We start from the raw sequence: 24,781 nt of genomic DNA on the forward strand, positions 1-24,781 counted from the left end.
TAACTAATAACAGTCACTGTGATAACTAATAACAATCACTGTGATAACTAATAACGATCACTGTGATAACTAATAACAGTCACTGTGATAACTAATAACAGTCACTGTGATAACTAATAACAGTCACTGTGATAACTAATAACAGTCACTGTAATAACTAAGAACAGTCACTGTGATAACTAATAACAGTCACTGTGATAACTATTAACTATAAGGAAATACTAAAGGAGGAAATATCACAGTTAGGGTAATATTATCTTACTGGTAATATTATCTTACTGGTAATATTATCTTACTGGTAATATTATCTTACTGGTAATATTATCTTACTGGTAATATTATCTTACTGGTAATATTATCTTACTGGTAATATTATCTTACTTGTAATATTATCTTACTGGTAATATTATCTTACTGGTAATATTATCTTACTGGTAATATTATCTTACTGGTAATATTATCTTACTGGTAATATTATCTTACTGGTAATATTATCTTACTGGTAATATTATCTTACTTGTAATATTATCTTACTGGTAATATTATCTTACTGGTAATATTATCTTACTGGTAATATTATCTTACTGGTAATATTATCTTACTTGTAATATTATCTTACTTGTAGTATTATCTTACTGGTAATATTATCTTTCTGGTAATATTATCTTACTGCTGATATTATCTTACTGGTAATATTATCATACTAATAATATTATCATACTGATATTATCATACTGATAATATTATCATACTGGTAATATTATCATACTGGTAATATTATCATGTTGGTAATATTATCATACTGGTAATATTATCATACTGGTAATATTATCATACTGGTAATATTATCATACTGGTAATATTATCATACTGGTAATATTATCATACTGGTAATATTATCATACTAATAATATTATCATACTGGTAATATTATCATATTGGTAATATTATCATACTGGTAATATTATCATACTGGTAATATTATCATGTTGGTAATATTATCATACTGGTAATATTATCATATTGATAATGTTATCATACTGGTAATATTATCATACTGGTAATATTATCATACTGGTAATATTATCATACTAATAATATAATCATACTGGTAATATTATCATACTGGTAATATTATCATACTGGTAATATTATCATACTGGTAATATTATCATACTGGTAATATTATCATACTGGTAATATTATTATACTGATAATATTATCATACTGATATTATCATACTGGTAATATTATCATACTGGTAATATTATAATACTAGTAATATTATCATACTGATAATTTTATCATACTGATATTATCATACTGGTAATATTATCATGTTGGTAATATTATCATACTGGTAATATTATCATACTGGTAATATTATCATACTGGTAATATTATCATACTAATAATATTATCATACTGGTAATATTATTATACTGATAATATTATCATACTGGTAATATTATCATACAGGTAATATCATACTGGTAATATTATCATACAGGTAATATTATCATACTGGTAATATTATCATACAGGTAATATTATCATACAGGTAATATTATCATACTGGTAATATTATCATACAGGTAATATTATCATACTGGTAATATTATCATACAGGTAATATTATCATACTGGTAATATTATCATACTGGTAATATTTTCATATTGGTAATATTATCATACAGGTAATATTATCATACTGGTAATATTATCATACTGGTAATATTATCATACTGGTAATATTATCATACTGGTAATATTATCATACTGGTAATATTATAATACTAGTAATATTATCATACTGGTAATATTATCATACTGGTAATATTATCATGTTGGTAATATTATCATATTAATAATATTATCATACTAATAATATTATCATACTGGTAATAATATCATACTGACAATATTATCATACTAATAATATTATCATACTGGTAATAATATCATACTGACAATATTATCATACTAATAATATTATCATACTGGTAATATTATCATTATGGTAATATTATCATACTGATAATATTATCAGTATGATAATATTATCATACTGATAATATTATCATACTGGTAATATTATCATACTGGTAATATTATCATACTGGTAATATTATCATGGTGGTAATATTATCATACTGGTAATATTATCACAGTATACTGGTAATATTATCACAGTATACTGGTAATATTATCACAGTATACTGGTAATATTATCACAGTATACTGGTAATATTATCACAGTATACTGGTAATATTATCACAGTATACTGGTAATATTATCACAGTTATACTGGTAATATTATCACAGTATACTGGTAATATTATCACAGTATACTGGTAATATTATCACAGTATACTGGTAATATTATCACAGTATACTGGTAATATTATCATGGTGGTAATATTATCATACTGGTAATATTATCATACTGGTAATATTATCATACTGGTAATATTATCATGGTGGTAATATTATCATACTGGTAATATTATCATACTGGTAATATTATCATACTGGTAATATTATCATGGTGGTAATATTATCATACTGATAATATTATCATACTGATAAAATTACCCTAAAAATCACATTACATCGAGTGTAATATTTCCCCAAAATCATATTACATATAAATATTATCACTATATATTTTTAAAAAAATCGTGTAACTCTGCAGGGAATATAACCTCTGAGGCTATATTATATAGAATATTTTCTCTGCTTTGTTACCATATAGAAAACATCACTCTTAGTATTATATATTGATTAAATGAACTTTAGAGAATAAAAAATATTTTCACAACAGTTATATTTATATTAATTATATGATATTGTATATTATAAATATTTTATTACATATTAATAATATTATATTACATATTAATAATATTATATTACATATTAATAATATTATATTACATATTAATAATATTATATTACATATTAATAATATTATATTACATATTAATAATATTATATTACATATTAATAATATTATATTACATGTTAATAATATTATATTACATATTAATAATATTATATTACATATTAATGGTATATTTATATTTAAAGGGAAATATTATAACCAATATCATATATTACTGCAAATGCATTATCATAAAATAACTATTAATGTGGTAATATTTATATTAAGGAAATATAGACAGTAATACTTATAATTAATATTAATCATAGGAAAATATCACCAGAATGATATTACTCATTTCAAGGTAATATTAGCCGGGTAATATAACCAAAATAATTTTATCGTTAAATTAATATCGTTAACAAGTTAATGTTATCACAAAAAAATTATTTTATTGATAAATCAATATTTTTTTAAAGGTAATAAATACTGAGAGGAATTGAGAAGGTGGACAGAGACAGGATGTTCCAGGGTGGGACACAGCAACAAGGTGACACAGTTGAAAGTTGAAGACACAGATGAGTTACATGGATGTTAGGAAGTATTTATTCAGCCATAGAGTTGTCAGGAAGTGGAATAGTCTGGAAAGTGATGTAGTGGAGGCAGGATCCATACATAGCTTTAAGAAGAGGTATGATAAAGCTCATGGAGCACGGCGAGAGAGGACAAGTGAAGAGGCGGGGCCAGGAGTTATGAATCGACCCCTGCAACCACAATTGGATAAGTGAGTACACACACACACACACACACACACACACACACACACACACACACACACACACACACACACACACACACACACACACACACACACACACACACACACACACACACACACACACACACACACACACACACACACACACACACACACACACACACACACACACATACACACATTTGCAAACAGTCGGATATATTGAAGATTTAGCCAGGCACACAAAACTCGTTACATCACCTTGCTGTCTTCCCCTGCTCCTCCTCAGCTTCTTCCTCTTTTTCCTCCTCCTCTTTTTCCTCTTCCTACTCCTCTTTTTCCTCTTCCTCCTCCTTCTCCTCCTCTTCCTCCTCCTCCTCCATCAAGACAAGGTTTCTACAGTATTCCCAACACACTCGCTAAGGTTTCCTCTCTGCAAGCCTGAGAACTGCAGCAGCTGAAGGTGTTGGTGGAGACGAAGGTGTTGGAGGGGTTGGTGGAGACGGAGGTGTCGGTGGAGACGAAGGTGTTGGAGGAGACGAAGGTGTTGGGGGGGTTGGTGGAGACGGAGGTGACGGAGGTGTCGGTGGAGACGAAGGTGTTGGAGGAGACGAAGGTGTTGGAGGAGACGCAGAAGCCGTTGGAGGTGTCGGACTCTGGCTGAAGTGTAAGAGTACCAACGGAGGCAGCAGCAGTGACGTCGCCGCTGCCGCCGTCGCCTCCGCCGCCACCGCCGCCGCCGCCGCCTCTGCCGCTGCTGCCACCGCTGCCGCCGCCGACACCATCAACATTACCATCACCATGAACAGCGCCACCACTACCATATCATCAGTAATCTCGACTAAATAACAGAGAAAGAGAAAAAGAGAGAGAGAGACAGAGACAGACAGACAGAGAGAGAGAGAGAGAGAGAGAGAGAGAGAGAGAGAGAGAGAGAGAGAGAGAGACGAGAGAGAGTCTGCAGTATAGCCATCCAAAGTATCAGCACCTCCACCATGATCAATATTAATCATAAATAATAATGATGGTGGGTGATGGAGTGAATAAAGGGATGGGAGACAGAGAGGGAAAGGGGACTGGGAGAGAGAGAGAGAGAGAGAGAGAGAGAGAGAGAGAGAGAGAGAGGAAAGAGCGAGAGGGAGGGAATCACGATACAATACCCATACCACCTTTCTCTCCCTTCCCTCCCTCCCTCCCTCCCTCCCTCCCCACGCAAGATAAAGAGGAAAAAATCATAGGAAGAACTAATCCCGGAAAATATAGAGGAAGTAACCCAGGAGCCATCTCAGTGCAGACCCTTGTAAAATAGAGGGCGCTGTCTGCGCCTCTGTTGCTCTGTTTATCTCTTGTTTACCTTCCACCACCTTGTTTATACTGCTGGGATACCCGCGTCTATAGTAATGAGGGACTTGCGTTTATAGTGGTGGGATACTTGCGTCTATAGTGCTGGGATACCAGCGTCTATAGTGCTGGGATACCTACAGTCATGCTTAGTATAATGTATAACACCGTGATCTCACACTCATGCTTGGGATAGTCACATGACTGTATGAAGGCTGGCAAACTTTGCGTCAAGATAGTGTCACGTCATGCAAATGTTGCATCATTAAAGAGTCATAACATGCAAGTTTTGCGTCATGAATGAATCTATTGTCATGTCAAGCAAACTGTTTGCTATATAGCGGTGTACATTACCATGTGTGTACACATAGTAATGTACACCTGTAATGTGTACCGGTAATGTACACATGTAGGATTTCCCTTCCCTGAAACCGTGCTGGTTATGTATGAGTCCATTCCTTTCTAGGTGCTCCAACACTCTTTTCCTGATGATTTTCTCCATAACTTTACATACAATAAATGTCAGCGACACTGGTCTGTATTTTAGTTCTGTCTGTCTGTTTCCTGTCTTAAAAATCGGGACTACATTTGCTGTCTTCCACGCCTCAGACAGTTGCCCTGTGTCGACAGAGTTGTTGAAGATTGTTAATGGTACACACAGTGCATCTACTCCCTCTCTCAAGACCCAAGGAGAGATATTACGTACACTATCTGGTATGTACACTACTATGTATGTACACAACCATGTATGTACAGTTCCATGTATGTATACTACCATGTATGTACAGTTCCATGTATGTACACTGCCATGTAGTATATCCACTAACATGTATATGTACTAACATGTATGTACACTATCATGTATGTACACTACCATGTATGAGCGAAACGTTCTCCCAATTAAAGCCTAAATCCCTGCCTTCATGCCCCCAGCTTGCGCCGCTCTGACAGATTCGTATTCTTCACTATAAAAGTCTGCGCTGCGCTAACGAATGTGTCTTCTCGTTTTCTGGAAGAGAAGAGCACTTTTACCATGGTGCAGCTGGACGTCCTCCAGTCCAGTCTGCGCTGCGCTGACAGACTTGTCTTCTTACTTTTCAGCAGCACCGGCGCGTAAACAGCGCCGGGAGAGGACCACCTTCACCAGGGCACAGCTAGACGTACTCGAGTCCCTCTTCTCCAAGACCCGCTACCCAGATATCTTCATGAGGGAGGAAGTCGCTCTGAAGATCAACCTGCCGGAGAGTAGAGTACAGGTGGGTAGAGTTCAACCTGCTGGACAGCAGAGTAGAGGTAAGCACAGTACCTCTACTGCAATTGGGATCTCCTGAATTTAAGAACAATCCTTGAGGTTGGTGTCAATAGGTTGATCTCAGGGACTGGAGTCCAGTAGGGTGATCTCAGGGACTGATATCAATAGGTTTATCTCATGAACTGGTGTCAGTAGGTTGATCTTAGGGACTGGTGTCAATAGGTTGATCTCAGGAACTGGTGTCAATAGGTTCATCTCAGAGACTGCTGTCAATAGGCTGATCTCAGGGACTGGTGTCAGTAGGTTGATCTTAGGGGCTGGTGTTAATAAGTTGATCTCAGAGATTGGTGTCAATAGGTTGATCTTAGGGACTGGTGTCAGTAGGTTGATCTCTGAAACTGGTGTCAATAGATTGATCTTAGGGACTGGTGTCAATACGTTGACCTCAGGGGCTGGTGTCAGCAGGTTGATCTCAGGGGCTGGTGTTAATAGGTTGATCTCAGAAACTGGTGTCAATAAGCTGATCTCAGGGACTGGTGTCAGTAGGTTGATCTTAGGGACTCGTGTCAATAGGTTGATCTTAGGGACTGGTGTCAATAGGCTAATCTGAGACTTACCATCAGCAGAGTGGGCACCAGACTCTGACTGTAGACTTGGGGAGAGATAAACCCAGCATGGAATTCACTCTGGTGATACATCAGTCCAGCCAGACGTGACGTAAACAAAGAAACAGAGACGTAAATATATTAGATGACCTCACTGATGTAAACAAAAGAAGCGCCCCGTCACGGCAGGAGAGCTGGGGACTGACCCCCACATCACTCACGACTATGGAAGAGATTCACGTTGTTCAGTATGTTTTTAATGGCAGGAGGCTAAGGCTATGCATGATTCACAAGTAATAATGAAAAGAGACTTAAAAGGCATTAGTAAAGATGATTGATGGTAGTTAACAGGCGGGTCCAGGAGCAATGGATCGACCCATGCAAATATAATTAGGTGAGTACACACACTGCGTGTGCTAGACTGACACTTAGGCTGACAGATACAGAAATATTTTAAAAAATTATAATTTGTATACCGATCACCCCCCTCCCCACCTCCCAAACAATGACTCACACTACCACTGCAACCCATACTACCACACAACGCCACTACCACCCACACTACCACTGCAACCCATACTACCACACAATACCACTACCACCCACACTACCACACACCCATATTACCACACAATACCACTACCACCCACACTACCACACACCCATATTACCACACAAAACCACTACCAACCACACTTCCACACACCCATATTACCAGATAATACCACTACCACCCACACTTCCATATACCCATACTACCACACAATACCACTACCACCCACACTACCAAACACCCATATAACCACACAATACCAATACCACTCACACTTCCACACACACACATACTACCACACAATACCACTACAGCCCACACTACCACACACCCATACTACCACACAAACTCACTACCACCCACACTACCACACACCGATACTATCCCACACACACACACACACACACTACCACCCACACTACCACTCACCCATATTACCACACAATATCACTACCACCCACACTACCATATACCCATACTGCAACACACACTCATTACCACCCACACTACCACACACCCATACTACCACACAATGCCACTACACCCACACTACCACACACCCATACTACGATTCAATACCACTACCACCCACTCTACCACACATCCATACTACGATTCAATACCACTACCACCCACACTATAACACACCCATACTACCACACACACATTACCACCCATACTACCACACACACATTACCACCCATACTACCACACACCCCTACTACCACACACCCATATTACCACACACCCATACTACCACACGCACACACTACCGCACACTCATACTACCACACACACTACTACCCATACTACCACTGCCACTTATACAGCCACCCACAATACCACTACCATCCACACCATCACCCACACTGCCACCCACACTACCACCCACACTACCAAACACCCATACTACCACACAATACCACTACCACCCACACTTCCACACACCCATACTACCACACAATACTACTACCACCCACACTACCACACACCCATACTACCACACAATACCATTACCACCCACACTACCACACAATACCATTACCACCCACACTACCACACACGCATACTACCACACAATACCACTCCCACCCACACTACCACACACCCATACTACCACACAATACCACTACCACCCATACTGCCACACACCCATATTACCACACAATACCACTACCACCCACACTACCATACACCCATACTACCACGCAATACCACTATCACCCACACTTCCACACACCCATATTACCACACAATACCACTACCACCCACACTTCCACACACCCATACTACCACACAATAATACTACCACCCACACTACCACACAATACCACTACCAACCACACTACCACACACGCATACTACCACACAATACCACTCCCACCCACACTACCACACAATACCACTACCACCCATACTACCACACACCCATATTACCACACAATACCACTACCACCCACACTACCATACACCCATACTACCACACAATACCACTATCACCCACACTTCCACACACCCATATTACCACACAATACCACTACCACCCACACTTCCACACACCCATACTACCACACAATAATACTACCACCCACACTACCACACAATACCACTACCACCCACACTACCACACACCAATACTACCACACAATACCACTACCACCCACACTACCACACACCCATACTACCACACAATACCACTACCATCCGCACTACCACACACCCATACTATCACACAATACCACTACACCCACACTACCACACACCCATACTACCACACAATACCACAACACCCACACTACCACACACCCATACTACCATACAATACCACTACACCCACACTACCACACACCCATACTGCCACACAATACCACTACCTCCCACATTACCACACACCCATACTACCACACAATACCACTACCACCCACATTACCACACGCCCATACTACCACACAATACCACTACCACCCACACTACCACACACCAATTCTACCACACAATAACACTACCACCCACACTTCCCCACACCCATTCTACCACACAATGCCACTACAACCAACACTACCACACACCCATACTACTACACAATAACACTACCACTCACACTACCACACACCCATACTACCACACACACTACCTCCCACACTACCACACACCGATACTACCGCACACACACACTACCACCCTCACTACCACACACCCATATTACCATACAATATCACTACCACCCACACTACCACATACCCATACTGCCACACACTCACTACCACCCACACTACCACACACCCATACTACCACACAATACCACTACACCCACACTACCACACACCCATACTACCACGCAATACCACTACACCCACACTACCACACACCCATACTACCACGCAATACCACTACACCCACACTACCACACACCCATACTACCACGCAATACCACTACACCCACACTACCACACACCCATACTACCACGCAATACCACTACACCCACACTACCACACACCCATACTACCACGCAATACCACTACACCCACACTACCACACACCCATACTACCACGCAATACCACTACACCCACACTACCACACACCCATACTACCACGCAATACCACTACACCCACACTACCACACACCCATACTACCACGCAATACCACTACACCCACACTACCACACACCCATACTACCACGCAATACCACTACACCCACACTACCACACACCCATACTGCCACACAACACCACTACCACCCACACTACCACACACCCATACTACCACACAATACCACTACACCCACACTACCACACACCCATACTACCACGCAATACCACTACACCCACACTACCACACACCCATACTACCACACAATACCACTACACCCACACTACCACACACCCATACTGCCACACAACACCACTACCACCCGCTCTACCACACATCTACACTATCATTCAATACCACTACCACCCACACTATAACACACTCGCGGGGCCAGGAGCTTGGTGTCGACCCCTGCAACCTCAACTAGGTGAGTACACCCATACTATCACACATACATTACCACCCACACTACCACACACCCACATAACCACACACCCATACTACCACACGCACACACTACCGCACACTCATACTACCACACACACACACACACTACCACCCACACTACCAATGCCACCCACACAGCCACCCACACTACCACACACACTGCCACCAACACTGCCACACACACTACCACCAACACTACCACACAATGCCACCAACACTACCACACACACTCTACCACATACTACCACCTACACTACCACCAACACCACTACACACACTACCACCAACACTACCACACACTACCACCAACACTACCACACACACACTACCACCAGCACTACCACCTACACTACCGCCAACACTACCACACATACTACCACCAACACTACCACACACTACCACCAACACTACCACACACACACTACCACCAGCACTACCACCTACACTACCGCCAACACTACCACACATACTACCACCAACACTACCACACACTACCACCAACACTACCACACACATTCTCCCTACAACCCACAAACCTCCTATACCACCCACAGCCACTCTCTACTTTCTGCTCCCACCTCCCACTCACTCGCCGCCCACTCACTCTCCGCCCACTCGCTCACCGCCCACTCACTCACCGCCCACTCACTCACCGCCCACTCGCTCACCGCCCACTCACTCACCGCCCACTCACTCACCGCCCACTCACTCACCGCCCACTCACTCACCGCCCACTCGCTCACCGCCCACTCACTCACCGCCCACTCACTCACCGCCCACTCGCTCACCGCCCACTCACTCACCGCCCTCTCATCATGCAATGTGGTTGATATGTTTGTGTGAGAGTATTAAGAAGGTGTCAGCACCGTGGTCATGCACAAGACAACTTCCTTCATGACTGAACTTCCACATGACTTAATAATACTTGTATGATACTGAACAAAACGTTCAGATATGAACGTCTCGTCTTACCAGGAGGCCAGACCAGAGCTTCTGCTGGATCAGGGTCTGATAAACCAGGTTGTTACTGCTGGATCAGGGTCTGATAAACCACTTTGTTACTGCTGGATCAGGGTCTGATAAACCAGGCTGTTACTGCTGGATCAGGGTCTGATAAACCACTTTGTTACTGCTGGATCAGGGTCTGATAAACCAGGTTGTTACTGCTGGATCAGGGTCTGATAAACCACTTTGTTACTGCTGGATCAGGGTCTGATAAACCAGGCTGTTACTGCTGGATCAGGGTTTGATAAACCAGGCTGTTACTGCTGGTATTTATTTATTTATTTTATTTATTATAAATTTGTGCACACATACAGAGGTACAAAAAAATACAGATAAGAGCAGTATGCCAAAGCCACTTATACTATGCATAGCATTACGGGCTGGCTTAAAATTAACTTAAGATTAATTAAGCAATGATGAAGTCAGTGATAAAACATTAATGTAAACAGATTACTATAAAGCACAAGTGAGTATTACAAAGACAGGTCATATGAAGGATTCTGTAAGGTAGTGTATTTAAAAATAATAAAGTTAGATTCGGTTTTAGGTTTAACATTTATGTGATATAATTGTGAGAAACATTTAAGATATACAATTTATAAGGTTCAGTTATTCAGTATTTATTTGGTTTTGGGTGAGTAAGTGATCTTTGAGTAGAGACTTGAATTTATAAACAGGTAGTGTTTCTTTTATATTTACAGGTAATGAATTCCAGATTTTAGGGCCTTTTATGTGCATTGAGTTTTTGCATAGTGTGAGATGAACACGAGGAACATCAAAGAGTGATCTGTGCCTTGTGTTATGGTCATGTGTTCTGTTGAGGTTGGCAAGGAGATGTTTGAGGGGAGGGTTAATATCAGAGTTAAGTGTTCTATGTATGTAATAGGTGCAGTAATAAGTATGGATGTTTTGTATGGTGAGTAGGTTTAGTGTATTGAATATTGGTGGAGTGTGCTGCCTGTAGTGAGAATTTGTTATCATTCTAACTGCAGCCTTTTGTTGGGTAATTAGTGGTCTGAGATGGTTAACTGTTGTTGAGCCCCATGCACAAATTCCATAGGTGAGATAGGGGTAAATAAGAGAGTGATATAGGGCCAGGAGGGCTGACTGTGGAACATAGTACCGTATCTTCGATAGTATGCCTACAGTCTTGGAAATTTTCTTAGAAATTTGTTGTATATGTGTATGAAATTTGAGTCTATTATCAAGGTGGATTCCTAAGAATTTTCCCTCTGTTAGCTTTGTGATAGGTGATCCGTTTATCATTATGTTAAGAGGGACATCTGTAGCTCTGTTACCAAACTGAATGAAGTAGGTTTTGTCAATGTTTAGTGTAAGTTTGTTAGTCCTCATCCAGGTAGATATTTTCTGTAATTCGGTATTTACAGTATTGGCTAGTGTGACTGGGCTCGGGTGAGAGAAGACGTATGTAGTGTCATCTGCAAATAGTGTGGGTTTGAGTAATTGCGAAGCATTTGGAAGGTCATTTATGTATAGGAGAAAGAGAAGAGGGCCAAGGACACTTCCCTGTGGGACACCAACTGTAATTGGTTGCGCAGAAGAGTTTGCCCCATTTGCGTACACATATTGGCTTCTGTTGCTGAGGTATGACTTGAGGTAATTGAGGGAGTGCCCTCTTATACCATAGTGTGACAATTTTACGTGGAGCAAGTCATGGTCAACTGTATCAAAAGCTTTACGTAAGTCAATGAAGATCCCCAGTGGGACTTCTTTTTTCTCTATTGCAGTGTATATATGTTCTAGCATGTGTATAATAGCATCATTAGTATTTTTATTAGGCCTGAATCCAAATTGGCAGGGGTTGAGTATGTTCTGGGAGATAAGGTAGGAGTAGATTCGTTTATGAATTAGTTTTTCAAAGATTTTTGAGAGAGGGTGTAAGTTGGATATTGGCCTATAGTTATTCAACTCTGTTTGGTCTCCTCCTTTGTGGATCGGGGTGACCCTTGCTATTTTGAGTACTGTAGGGAAGGTGGAGGATTCAATGGATTTGTTAAAGAGTGTTGCAATGATTGGAGATAGCACTTGTGACACTTTTTTATATATAAAGGGTGGTAAGGTACTTAAATCTCCTGCCTTGTTTTTTAGTGCATTGATAATAAGGGAGACTTCGTATGGGTTAGTCGGAGCTAGGAACAGTGTGTTCGGGTAGTTGCCGGTGAGGTAGTTATTTGGTGGGGTATCTGAGCTTGGGATTTTATGGGCAAGGTTTTGTCCTATAGTGGAGAAGAAATCATTGAGTCTGTTTGCTGTTTCTGTTGGTGGGAGTTGGGGTTCATCTGATTTTGCTAATTTTATTTCGCTATTTCGTGATATCTTTTTTGTTCCCAGAATTTCAGATAGTGTTTTCCAGGTCTTTTTTATATCACCTCGTAAGTTGGATAATCTGTTCTCATAATACAATTTTTTTGCCCTTCTTATCAGGCTGGTTAGGATTGACGAGTAACGTTTTGTTTGGTCTCTGGTTATGTGACCCATTCTGTACTGTTTTTCATATTGGTGTTTTGTATTTATGGATTTGAGAATGCTGGGTGTTAGCCAGGGACTGTTCAGTCTCTTTGCTGTCATCTGTTTAGTTTTTTTAGGGCAGTGCTTGTTATAGAGGTATTGGGTCTTTTTTAGAAAATTATTAATACATTCGTCAATATCTGTATAGATTTCTAGCTCAGTGTGCCAATCAATGTTTGCTAATGCTGTTGCGAAGTTATTAATGGCTGCCTCATTGTGAAGTCTGAAGGTGACTTTAGTAGTGTCTTGGGGTAGTTTACCAAGAGTTGTTATGAGGAAAGTAGGGTAGTGGTCTGTGGTATTATCTGTAATTATGCCTGATTTTAAAGGGGATATGGTGTTGGTCCAGATGTGGTCAAGTAGGGAAACACTAGTCTCTGTAACTCTTGTAGGTTTTGTTACTGTTGGTAGTAACATACAGTTACTCATTGTGTTTGTGAATTCAGTAACGTGTGGGTCCTGGTCTTGCAGGAGATTTATATTGAAGTCACCTGAGAGTAGTAAGTGATCTTTGTTCATGCGTGCATCAGTTATCATACTTCCTAGATTTTGACTAAATTGGCTAATGTTTGACTGTGGAACTCTGTAGATGTTTATCAATGTGAGAGGTTTTTGTAGGTATTTGGATTTGAATTTAGCTATTATATATTCCCCATGTTCATCCCTTGTGCAAGTATTAGTGATACATTCTAGTTGGTCTGAGTAGTATATGGCTGTGCCACCCCCTTGTTGGTCTGGCCTACAGTTGTGTATGGCTGTGTAACCAGGAATGGCATAGACATCTGTACTATCAGGCTTTAGCCAGGTTTCAGTTAGTGTAATGATGGACATATTGGCATGTAAGGAATTTAGTAATGCTATGAGGTCATCGTAATGCTTGCTTAAAGATCTGATATTGTAGTTAAAGATAGTTATGTTGTTGTTGGCACTGAGAAGTGCCTTTGATTGTTCTGCAGTGTAGTAATTACAGTAACTGTTTGATTCATTTAAGTCATTAAATAAGAGGTTGGTATCAGGATCAATGCTTGTAATCATAAGATTTGTAGTGAATCTATAGTTAGAATTAAGTATAAAACAAAGTAAATAGTCTTAAGCTAAAAAATAGCACCTGAATTATTTAACAAATGTAAAATAATGAGCTAAGGGACTAATACAAATAAAGTGATGATCATATAATAGTGCTTGGGAATATGATAGTAGGTAGTACTATAAAGGTAATTTTTTAAAGTTATAATTATAGTTTAAAATTATAATAAAAAGGGACTAATATAGGTTGTGAATAAATGAGCTTTGGAATATAATGGCAAGATTGTGAGCTTATTCTACTTTAGCACCTGAGAATAGCACCTTGATTATTTTAACAGTTGTGGATATATAAACTAGGATAGTTATATAAAGCTAAAATAAAGGAGAAAATATAAAAGGGACTAAAATTAAGTAATGGTAAGCAAAGTTAAATGGACAGATGGTAGGAATTATAATATAAACTTATAATATAAAAATACAATTTGAAATGGTACTTGCAATTGCACTAGAGTCTGGTATGGGTTGTTGACAAGATCAAGGTTATAACTATAGATTTAAATTGACAAAATAAAATTCACAATTAAAGTACAAAAGAATAATAGTAAAAAATCACAATGGTAATGTCTTGGTTATAATATGATAGTAAGATGGTAGACAGGTACCCAGGTACACAGGTACAAAGGATAATACAAGGTTGGGGTTGAATATAAAAACTTGAAAATTTGGCAACAAAATGTTATGGGAAGTATAAAATAATGTTTAATGTACAAAAGTAAAATTGACTGGTAGTAAATATGGTGTTTAATAAAATTTTAGTAAGTAATAATGATTACAAAAAAGTGAAATAGTAATGTTTATTTCATTCAATATTGCACTGGTAGTTATACTTGAGGTTATATGGCAGTACAAGGTAATTAAGAGTAATCTAGGATAGTAAATGTGGTATTAAAACAGGTAAAGGTAATTAGTCAAGTAATGGTTATTAAATGTCAAAAATGTTAAGAGTAAATTGAAATTTTAGTAAAAATGATATTTATTAATTTTAGTAAGTAATATCAATTGTAGTATTTAAAAAAAATATGAGGTAGTAATATGGACAGAGAAAGTATCAATTCAGCTAATGTTCAAGCGAACAATAGTAAATAAGAAAATCACATAAGGTGATTTATGCTTACTAGTAAAATCACAAAATGAGGTAGTTGATTATTTAAATACTAAGAGATTGTACAATGAAATTTGAACAATAATGGAGCAAAACATACACTACACTACGTAGACTTTTAAGTTGGACATTGTTTAGTTATTCTCTGTAAGATTAGTATCCCTGAGAAATCGTGATAGATCATTCTCGTTCGTGATTGTGTACAGTTGACCTACATTTGTTTTCCTAACTAGAATTTTCCCATCCCGTGTGAAGCATTGGTGTATTGTGTCATTATTCTCCCGCTTAAGTTTTCTGACTCTATACAGGAGGTTCTGACGTTTTTTGGTAAGACACTCGTTTATGTATACCTCTTTCTTTACTTTAATAGATGCAATAATTAAGTCTTTTTTCCTATCATGTGAGTTGAATCTAAGCATAACACTTTTTCTACCATGGGATCCTAGTAATCTGGCTTCTTTTATTTCAGACTCTGGTACAATAACACTTGTTTGGTCCTTTATGATCTGCAGAGTAATTTCTTTACTGTTTGTTTGGTTCATATCACTGGGAAAAAGTGGACTGTTAACTATTACTGCGTCCGATAGTTTTTCTTGCTCAGTTTTATCTTCTTGGAGAGCAAAGTAGTCACTGAACTGGTTATCTAAGTTGTTCTTCCATTGTTTTACTGCTTCTTCAACCTTTGTATTAAGAGATATTATTTGTTGGGTATGGCTATCTATGACTGTTTGGATGGTCTTGTCACAGTTAGTCATTCCAGGTGTTGATAACTTTTGTTCAAGACTGAGGATTTTGTTCTCGAGTTGTGTCATCCTGGTGTCTTGTTTTGTTAGCGTCTCTCGAAGATTCATATTTTCAATAACTAAGTTGGAGATGCATGACTTTAGGGTATCTGGATCGTTGGTCATACCTGAGAGACTACTAGGTAGGTTGAATCCGGGGAAGAGAGGGGAGGATGGGCTGGTGGCAGCCATGTTTGTTGTTATTGTTGTGGTGTCGCCTTGAGTGGTGGTGAGTGGGGTGGTTGCTGGGCCGGCGTCCTCCTGGCTACACTTGTTGAATAGTTGATTTTTCGGTGTTTTCTTGCTGGCCTTGGTGTTGTTTCCTCTTAGATTGCGCCTCATAATACTACAGGAATTGTTGTTGTTAAGAAGAAGTTGTAGTATACAAAGCTTAGGGTTACGTTGTTCGGCTGGCAGCGGGGTGTTGCTTTCGGTTTGTGTGCAGTCTTCCTTTGATCTCTCTTTTTTTCGATTTGTAGGTTTCACTGTTGGTAATCTTTTGTCATTCTGGGTGCTACGTTGGGTAGTGCAGTTTTGCTTGTAACTAGGTCATCATAGGAGCATTTGTAGCTCTGGTAGTTGGAGAAAAATACGGAGCTTGGAAGTCGCTGCTGCCAGGTTGACCCACCAGGTTGACCCACCAGGTTGACCCACCAGGTTGACCCACCAGGGGGACCCACCAGGAGGACTCAGTACACCGGGGACTTGTTTACGAGTCCCCAGAGAATAATTTCTTCCCTCCCTCACCAGTAATTAATTTATCAAATCTTATATTTCTTTAAATAATTTGTCTCTGTTTTCCTAATAATCTGTTTCTGTCTTCTTAATAATTTCTCTCTGTTTTGTTAATAATTTCTCTCTGTTTTGTTAATAATTTCTATTTTGTAAATAATTTCTATTTTGTTAATAATCTCATAATTTTCTCTACAGTTATATTGACAATTATCTTGGTAATCATCTTGATAATCATCATGAAAATTATCTTGGTAATCATATTGATAATCATCATGATAATTATCTTGGGAATCGTCTTGATAATTATCTTGGTAATCATCTTGACCATCTTGATAATTATCTTGGGAATCATCTTGATAATCATAATGATAATTATTTCGGTAATCATCTTGATAATCATCATGATAATTATCTTGATAATCATCTTGATAATTATCTGCAACATCTGAGTGTATTGTAGACATTTCGCCCTCCAGTGGCTGGAGAAACGTCTATAATAAAGATACCCAGATGTTGTACATGTGTCTTAATTCCATCTTGTGGGTATTATATACCAGTCTTCTTCATATTGGTAATAATCTTGAGGTGAAATCATTTTAAAGATTATTTATCCGCCTCTTGATAATTTGTTGAGGATTTTCCCTGATTTTTCTTATATATAATTTGTATAGGAATTTTATTATTTGTGTTTCTTATATAAATTATTTATAACACACACACACACACACACACACACACACACACACACACACACACACACACACACACACACGGACAAGGTAACGGAAGTAAGACACGAGAGAGACGGGTGTGTTGATTGCATTTTCTTGGACTGCAAGAAGGACTTCGACACAGTTCCTCACAAGAGATTAGTGCAGCAGCTAGAGGATCAGGCGCGTATACCAGGAAGGGCACTGCAATGGATCAGAGAATACCTGACAGGGAGGCAACAACGAGTCATGGTACGTGATGAGGTATCACAGTTGGCGCCTGTGACGAGCGGTGTTCCACAGGGGCCAGTCATAGGATCTGTGCTGTTCTTGGTATATGTGAACGACATGACGGAAGGGATAGACTCAGAAATGTCCTTGTTTGCAGATAATGTGAAGTTAATAAGAAGAATCAAATCAGATGAGGATCAGGTAGGACTACAAAGTGACCTGGACAGGCTACTCGAATTTAACCCCGCCAAATGCAAAGTCATGAAGATTGGGGAAGGGCAAAGAAGATCGCAGACAGAGTATAGGCTAGGTGGCCAAAGACTACAAACCTCGCTCAAGGAGAAAAATCTTGGGGTGACTATAACACCGAGCACATCTTCGGAAGCACATATGGGCGCCTGCCAAACCTGAGAATAGAGTTCCAATACCTTAGTAAGGAATCGTTCAAGACACTGTACACTGTGTACATCAGGCCCATACTTGAGTATGCAGCACCAATTTGGAACCCACACCTAGTCAAGCACGTCAAAAAATTAGAGAAAGTGCAAAGGTTTGCAACAAGGCTGGTTACAGAGCTAAGGGGAATGTCCTACGAAGAAAGGTTAAGGGAAATCGGACTGACGACACTGGAGGACAGGAGGGTCAGGGAAGACATGATAACGACATAAAATACTGCGTGGAATAGATAAGGTGGACAGAGACAGGATGTTCCAGAGATGGGACACAGAAACAAGGGATCACAATTGGAAGCTGAAGAGTCAGACGAGTTACAGGGGCGTTAGGAAGTATTTCTTCATAGAGTCGTCAGGAAGTGGAATAGCTTAGCAAGTGATGCAGTGGAGGCAGGAACCATACACAGTTTTAATTAAGGCGAGGTATGACAAAGCTCAGTGAGCAGAGAGAGAGAGAGACCTAGTAGCGATCAGTGAAGAGGCGGGGCCAAGGGCTGAGTCTCGACCCCTGCAAGCACAATTAGGCGAGTACAATTAGGTGATTACAATTAGGTGAGTACAATTAAGTGAGTACACACACACACACACATACATACACACACACAAATACACACAAACACACAAACACACACATACAAACACACACACATACAAACACATACACACACACACACACACACACACACACACACACACACACACACACACACACACACACACACACACACACACACAGTGAGCGGTCGACATACAGAGTCGATCTAGGATAGTCAACCATCGTTCATTCTGACACGACTCGAGTTTGAAGATGCAGTCCTAGTGTACCTGAAGCCCCCCACTCTCTCTCTCTCTCTCTCTCTCTCTCTCTCTCTCTTTACACTGGGTTTTACAAAGTTAGGTTAAGTTTTCTAACTTTCTTTACAAGCTAAGAGCTGTAGAAAGCCTTGCTATTGTTAAGAGATATAATAATGGGGACCAGGATGAAGTTAGAGCCATCTGTGGGCGTGTGAATTTATTTGGTCAAATGATTTCATTTCGTTGATATCATTATGCTGTACGAATGTGTTCCAGACTCGAGTCATCCTGGGAATAAATGATTTCAGATAAAGTGACGTTCTGGAGAAGGTTACAGTCAGAGGGAATTTGCTGCTTGTTGCCCGTCTTGTTGTGTAGAAGCTCACTTCTCGCTGTCCTCGAAGTGGAGCCAAGTGTGGCACTTTGGAAGTGTTGGCCTTGTACATGACAGTGAGGCCACCCACATCCCTCCTGTGTTGAAGGCTCTGCTGAAATGACAGATCTGTCCAGGCTCGGTCCAGTCTCTCTCTCTCTCTCTCTCTCTCTCTCTCTCTCTCTCTCTCTCTCTCTCTCTCTCTCTCTCTCTCTCTCTCTCTCTCTCTCTCTCTCTCTCTCTCTCTCTCTCTCTCTCTTTCTCTTTCTCTTTCTCTCTCTCTCTCTCTCTCTCTCTCTCTCTCTCTCTCGTTCTCTCTTTTTCTCTCTGTTCATAAAAAGTTTTCCGCAGTTTCTTTGTCCTCTTCTTAGTCATCTTTCTCCCCCCTCCCTCCCTTCCCTTATTCCATGTGATCTGCCTCCCTTCCCTCCCTCCCTCCCTCTCTCCCTCCCTCTCTCCCTCCTCTCTCCCTCCCTCCCTCTCTCCCTCCTCTCTCCCCTCCCTCCCTCCCCTTGCTTCTCAAGTTAAGTGCATAAACTTAAGACGGCCTCCCCTACTTGAGTCAAGCTCTGCATCTTGTAAGCTGGCCTCTCCCACCCTCTCCTGGCCTCTCCCAGCTTCGTGAAGGGCTGGATTGAATGAGGTCGCTCTTAATTACCGTGTCTCAAACCAGAGCTCGTGTCAGCGTGAGAGTCCCGTCAGAATGCTGCACTGCAAGGCAGTGAGACAGAGGAGACAGGTGCTGTACACCCCGTCAGTGGAACGTTCGCTTCATCTCTCTTGTTATTTGAAAGGAAGAAGTGGACTGGAGTGGCTAGTTTATTGTGCACCATATATCCATCCTGGGGATGATAGTCTGGCTTATTGTGCGCCACATCTGGATTTTTATCTACAGTTGTTTTGCTTGTAAGCAAATTTTAAATATTTGCTTAATATGTCTGATATCCCATTTTTATTAATAAGATACCATGATATATCACAAAGGCTGCTATACTGTCTCTGTATTCTTCAGTAAGTGGACAGTTAAGCACATAGTGTTCAAGATAGTGACCATAAGCCTGACCATATACTTTGTATTTGGTTTGATCATCTGCGTGTCTCCCAAACTGCCAGAAGTACTTGTAACCAAGTAGTATAAGTTTGGCTACTACAACATTAGTCAGTCTGTTCACATTGGAAGTTGTTCCATAAACGCACTTGTCTACGTTCATGTTACCATTACCGTTCATGTGGCCTGGTGAGTAATGCTGGCTTTTCACACGGCGAGGGCCTCCGTCCGGGTCCGATTCCCGGCGAGGGTAGAAATATTGAACGTGTTTTTTTACACCGGTTGTCTGTAATCACCCATCAGTAAAATGGGTACTTGGGTGTTAGTGGACTGGTGTGGGTCGCATCCTGGGACAAAACTGACCTAATTTGCCCGAAATGCTCAGCATAACAAGCGGTTTTCTATATAGTAGTACACCACTGATGTCAGCTAGGTGTGTATACCTTGTATATGTACTTGTAGTAAATAAAGATATTATAATTATTATTATTATTACTCAGACTTCTAACTGTATTCAGTTTTAAATTTCTTCTAATATTTTTTTTCTCTTACTCACAAAGAGAGACAGAGAGAGAGAGAGAGAGAGAGACCAATCTTCTACTCTTTTTTCTTCCGGGTATTTTTTTTTTTTTGGCTAGTTTTTCTTATTAGAATAATTCACTGTGTGAAGGACCCAGTAAGAATTGCACATTGATTCATTCTCTATATTTTTTAATATATGTAACTGGCTTCTCCAGTGTGAGTCACCAACCTTCAGTGATGATATACAGTCAGTAATAATCAAAAAGTCAAGTTTATTGTTAATAGTTAACTTTAGGATGGTAAACAATTCAGTTTACAGTGTAGACACCTAGTTGTTAATTCTTTATCCAAACTGCACATGGTTATTATAGTTCTTAACTAGGGAGGTGGAAGCCAGAACAGATGCAGCTCTGCCAGTAGACACTAATTTAAGGAAGGGATTACTAGCAATGAGCTTCCTGGGAGGGTCTTGCTGCTATGTGATATTAAATGAACACAACTTCCATGGAGGGTGAAATGCTCTTGTTGTCTACAGTGATACAGTTCATGCAAGTTATGAAACTTAATATAAATGCATGTTTTCACAATCCATTTAGTTCTGCGTTTATTTACTTCTAGATATTTAGCAAGATTTATAGTAGCACTGTCTGGTGTATCTCTTAACACTCTAATACCAAGTACACTGTTACTCTCAATAATTCTTTCACTGACACTAGGAACACCAAACTTCTTCCCTATATTAAGAACCTTGGTAGTTTTATGACAACCAAAAATAATTCTGTAGACTTCGTTCTGAATGAACTCTAAGGGCCAAAGAAAATTATTTTTAGTTAACATTAACGAGGGAGCAACAGTGCTTATTAAAAGTATGAAATAGACTATATACATCATTCACACTATCTTCACAATGACCTCATAGTTAGAGTTGTAGCCATCAACAGTTCTCAGAGTGTTTAGCCTGTCTATACATGTCTAAGTTGTGGTATGCAAGATTTATTGAAGGGACCGTTTACACTAACATATCTGTAAGATTTAAAGTAGCTGAATAATTAAATACATGTGCAACAAGTGTGAATATTAAAAAAAACGTCTCGCCAACCAGTAATTTTATTAATTCATGATAGAGAATATATGCGAAGACAGTAGAAAATGAGATAATCAGTTCCTCAGTGACTGAGGGACTGATTACCTCAGGTGAGGAACAGGTTACCAGCGGTGAGGAACAGGTTACCAATAGTGAGGAACAGGTTGGTAGAAATAACAAGTAGGAGTGGTTTCTAGTAAAGGAAGAAACCTCAGATTGAGGAAGTTTAAAGGAACAGTTCTGAAGGTAGGAAATGTCTTTTGTTTTCCACGACGAATGTACTTCGGAGGTTAACGAAGATAAAGCTACCATCAACTCCTCTGCTAATAGAGGTAAGAATATCCTTATGGTCGGTGGCTCACAGGTAAAATATATGAACTGTGCCTTCCTTAACAAAGATAGGAAAGTGAGACAGAGGGTGTGTTTCCCAGGAGCCGGTGTTGATGACCTAGTCAACAAGCTGGAGAATATTATATCAGGTACTGAAAGTCCACTATCTCAGTGTTGGGGGAAATACTGGGAAGGGCAGGAGACAAGAGCTGCTAATTAAGTACAAGATAGTTATAGATCTAATTAGAACCAAGGGAGGGATCCTGATCATATGTAGCATTTTGCCTAGAAGAGGAGTGGGCAGTGAATTTATGTCTAGGGAAAGTGGTGTAAATTGCTGCCTAGACAAGTACTGCAAAGAGCTTGAAATCCTATTCAATGGCAAATGGGATAATTTCATTGGTGAACACTGTATGTATGCAGGAGATGGGATACATCTCTCTAGGGCAGAGGTGGTAGTGTTAGCCAACTCTATCGTGGGGGTCATTGCTGAGGTGTCTAGGACTAAATTGATAGAAAATAGAATTATGGGTGTGTGTGGGAAACATATAGATTACAGCACGAGGAGTGACAGCAGAAAAAATTATCAAGATACCTAGGGAGACGTTTAGAAAACGTAATTGTTCGTTACGATTTTACTAACAGTAAGGCCTTTAATCGAGTTCAACACACATTATTAAAGGAAATAGAGGCACATAAAATAGGAAGGGAAATTTTTTTTACTGGATCGAGGCATGGTTAAGCTATATGCAACAGAGAGTTTGCATAAATGGGGAGAAATCAGAGCAGGGACGCATCACAAGTGGTGCTCCACAGAGATCAGTGTTGGGCCCTATGTTGTTCACAGTATATATAAATGACATAAGAAATAAATAATGGCATAAGCAAGTTTGCCAAAGACACTAAAATAGGCCGTCAGATAAATTCTGATGAGGACTCTAGTGCGCTCGAGGAAGATCTGAGTAGTTGGATGAAATGGTGGAAGTGGCAGTGGCAGATGTAAATAAATGTGAGGTTCTAGGTCTGGGAGAAGAGAACCACAAAACTTATAAACTAATATAGATCTCAAACATTCCAAATGCGTAAAAGAATTAGGAGTTCTGGTTGACAGTAATCTAAAACCAGACAACGATGCATTAATGTTTGCAGTGAAGCTAATAGAATTATTGGCTTCAAATCAAAAAGTATAAATAATATATATACCCTTTGTACGTCACATAGATTATGCTTCACTATTCTGGTCTCCATATTACGGAATGGACATTAAGGCGCGCTGGAAAACATGTAGAGAAGGGCGAAGAAATTGATCCCGTGCATTTGAAAATTTTCCTACAAAAAATTCCTGAGGTCAGTGGTTAGTGGTCAAGCTACCTGCCTGCAGCTGTTCATGGGGAATTAGTGAGGAACGTATGGTGTTACCATGACTTCCTTCTTCAGTGCTTTAGAATCAGAGCTGAAGGTGTTGAAGGAGGAGGAGGTTCTGCCTCTCAGGGAGGAAATAAAAAGCTCGAAAAATCGTTTAGATATGTATAATAATGAGTAAAGTGGTGGATGATCGTGTAGGG

At 39.6% G+C, this 24,781-nt stretch overlaps 1 protein-coding gene across 1 annotated transcript in view; it reads left to right on the top strand.

The window, feature by feature from the left end:
- Positions 1-24,781, top strand: part of LOC128698184 (homeobox protein OTX2-like) — a 265,674-nt gene that overhangs the window by 231,527 nt on the left and 9,366 nt on the right. Inside the window, exon 3 of the mRNA XM_070098638.1 lies at positions 6,064-6,239. Within this exon, the coding sequence (XP_069954739.1) occupies positions 6,064-6,239 (176 nt within the window). The remainder of the gene's footprint in view (positions 1-6,063; positions 6,240-24,781) is intronic.

This window comes from Cherax quadricarinatus, chromosome 63, assembly GCF_038502225.1.
Source record: "Cherax quadricarinatus isolate ZL_2023a chromosome 63, ASM3850222v1, whole genome shotgun sequence".
In the NCBI taxonomy this organism is placed as follows: domain Eukaryota; kingdom Metazoa; phylum Arthropoda; class Malacostraca; order Decapoda; family Parastacidae; genus Cherax; species Cherax quadricarinatus.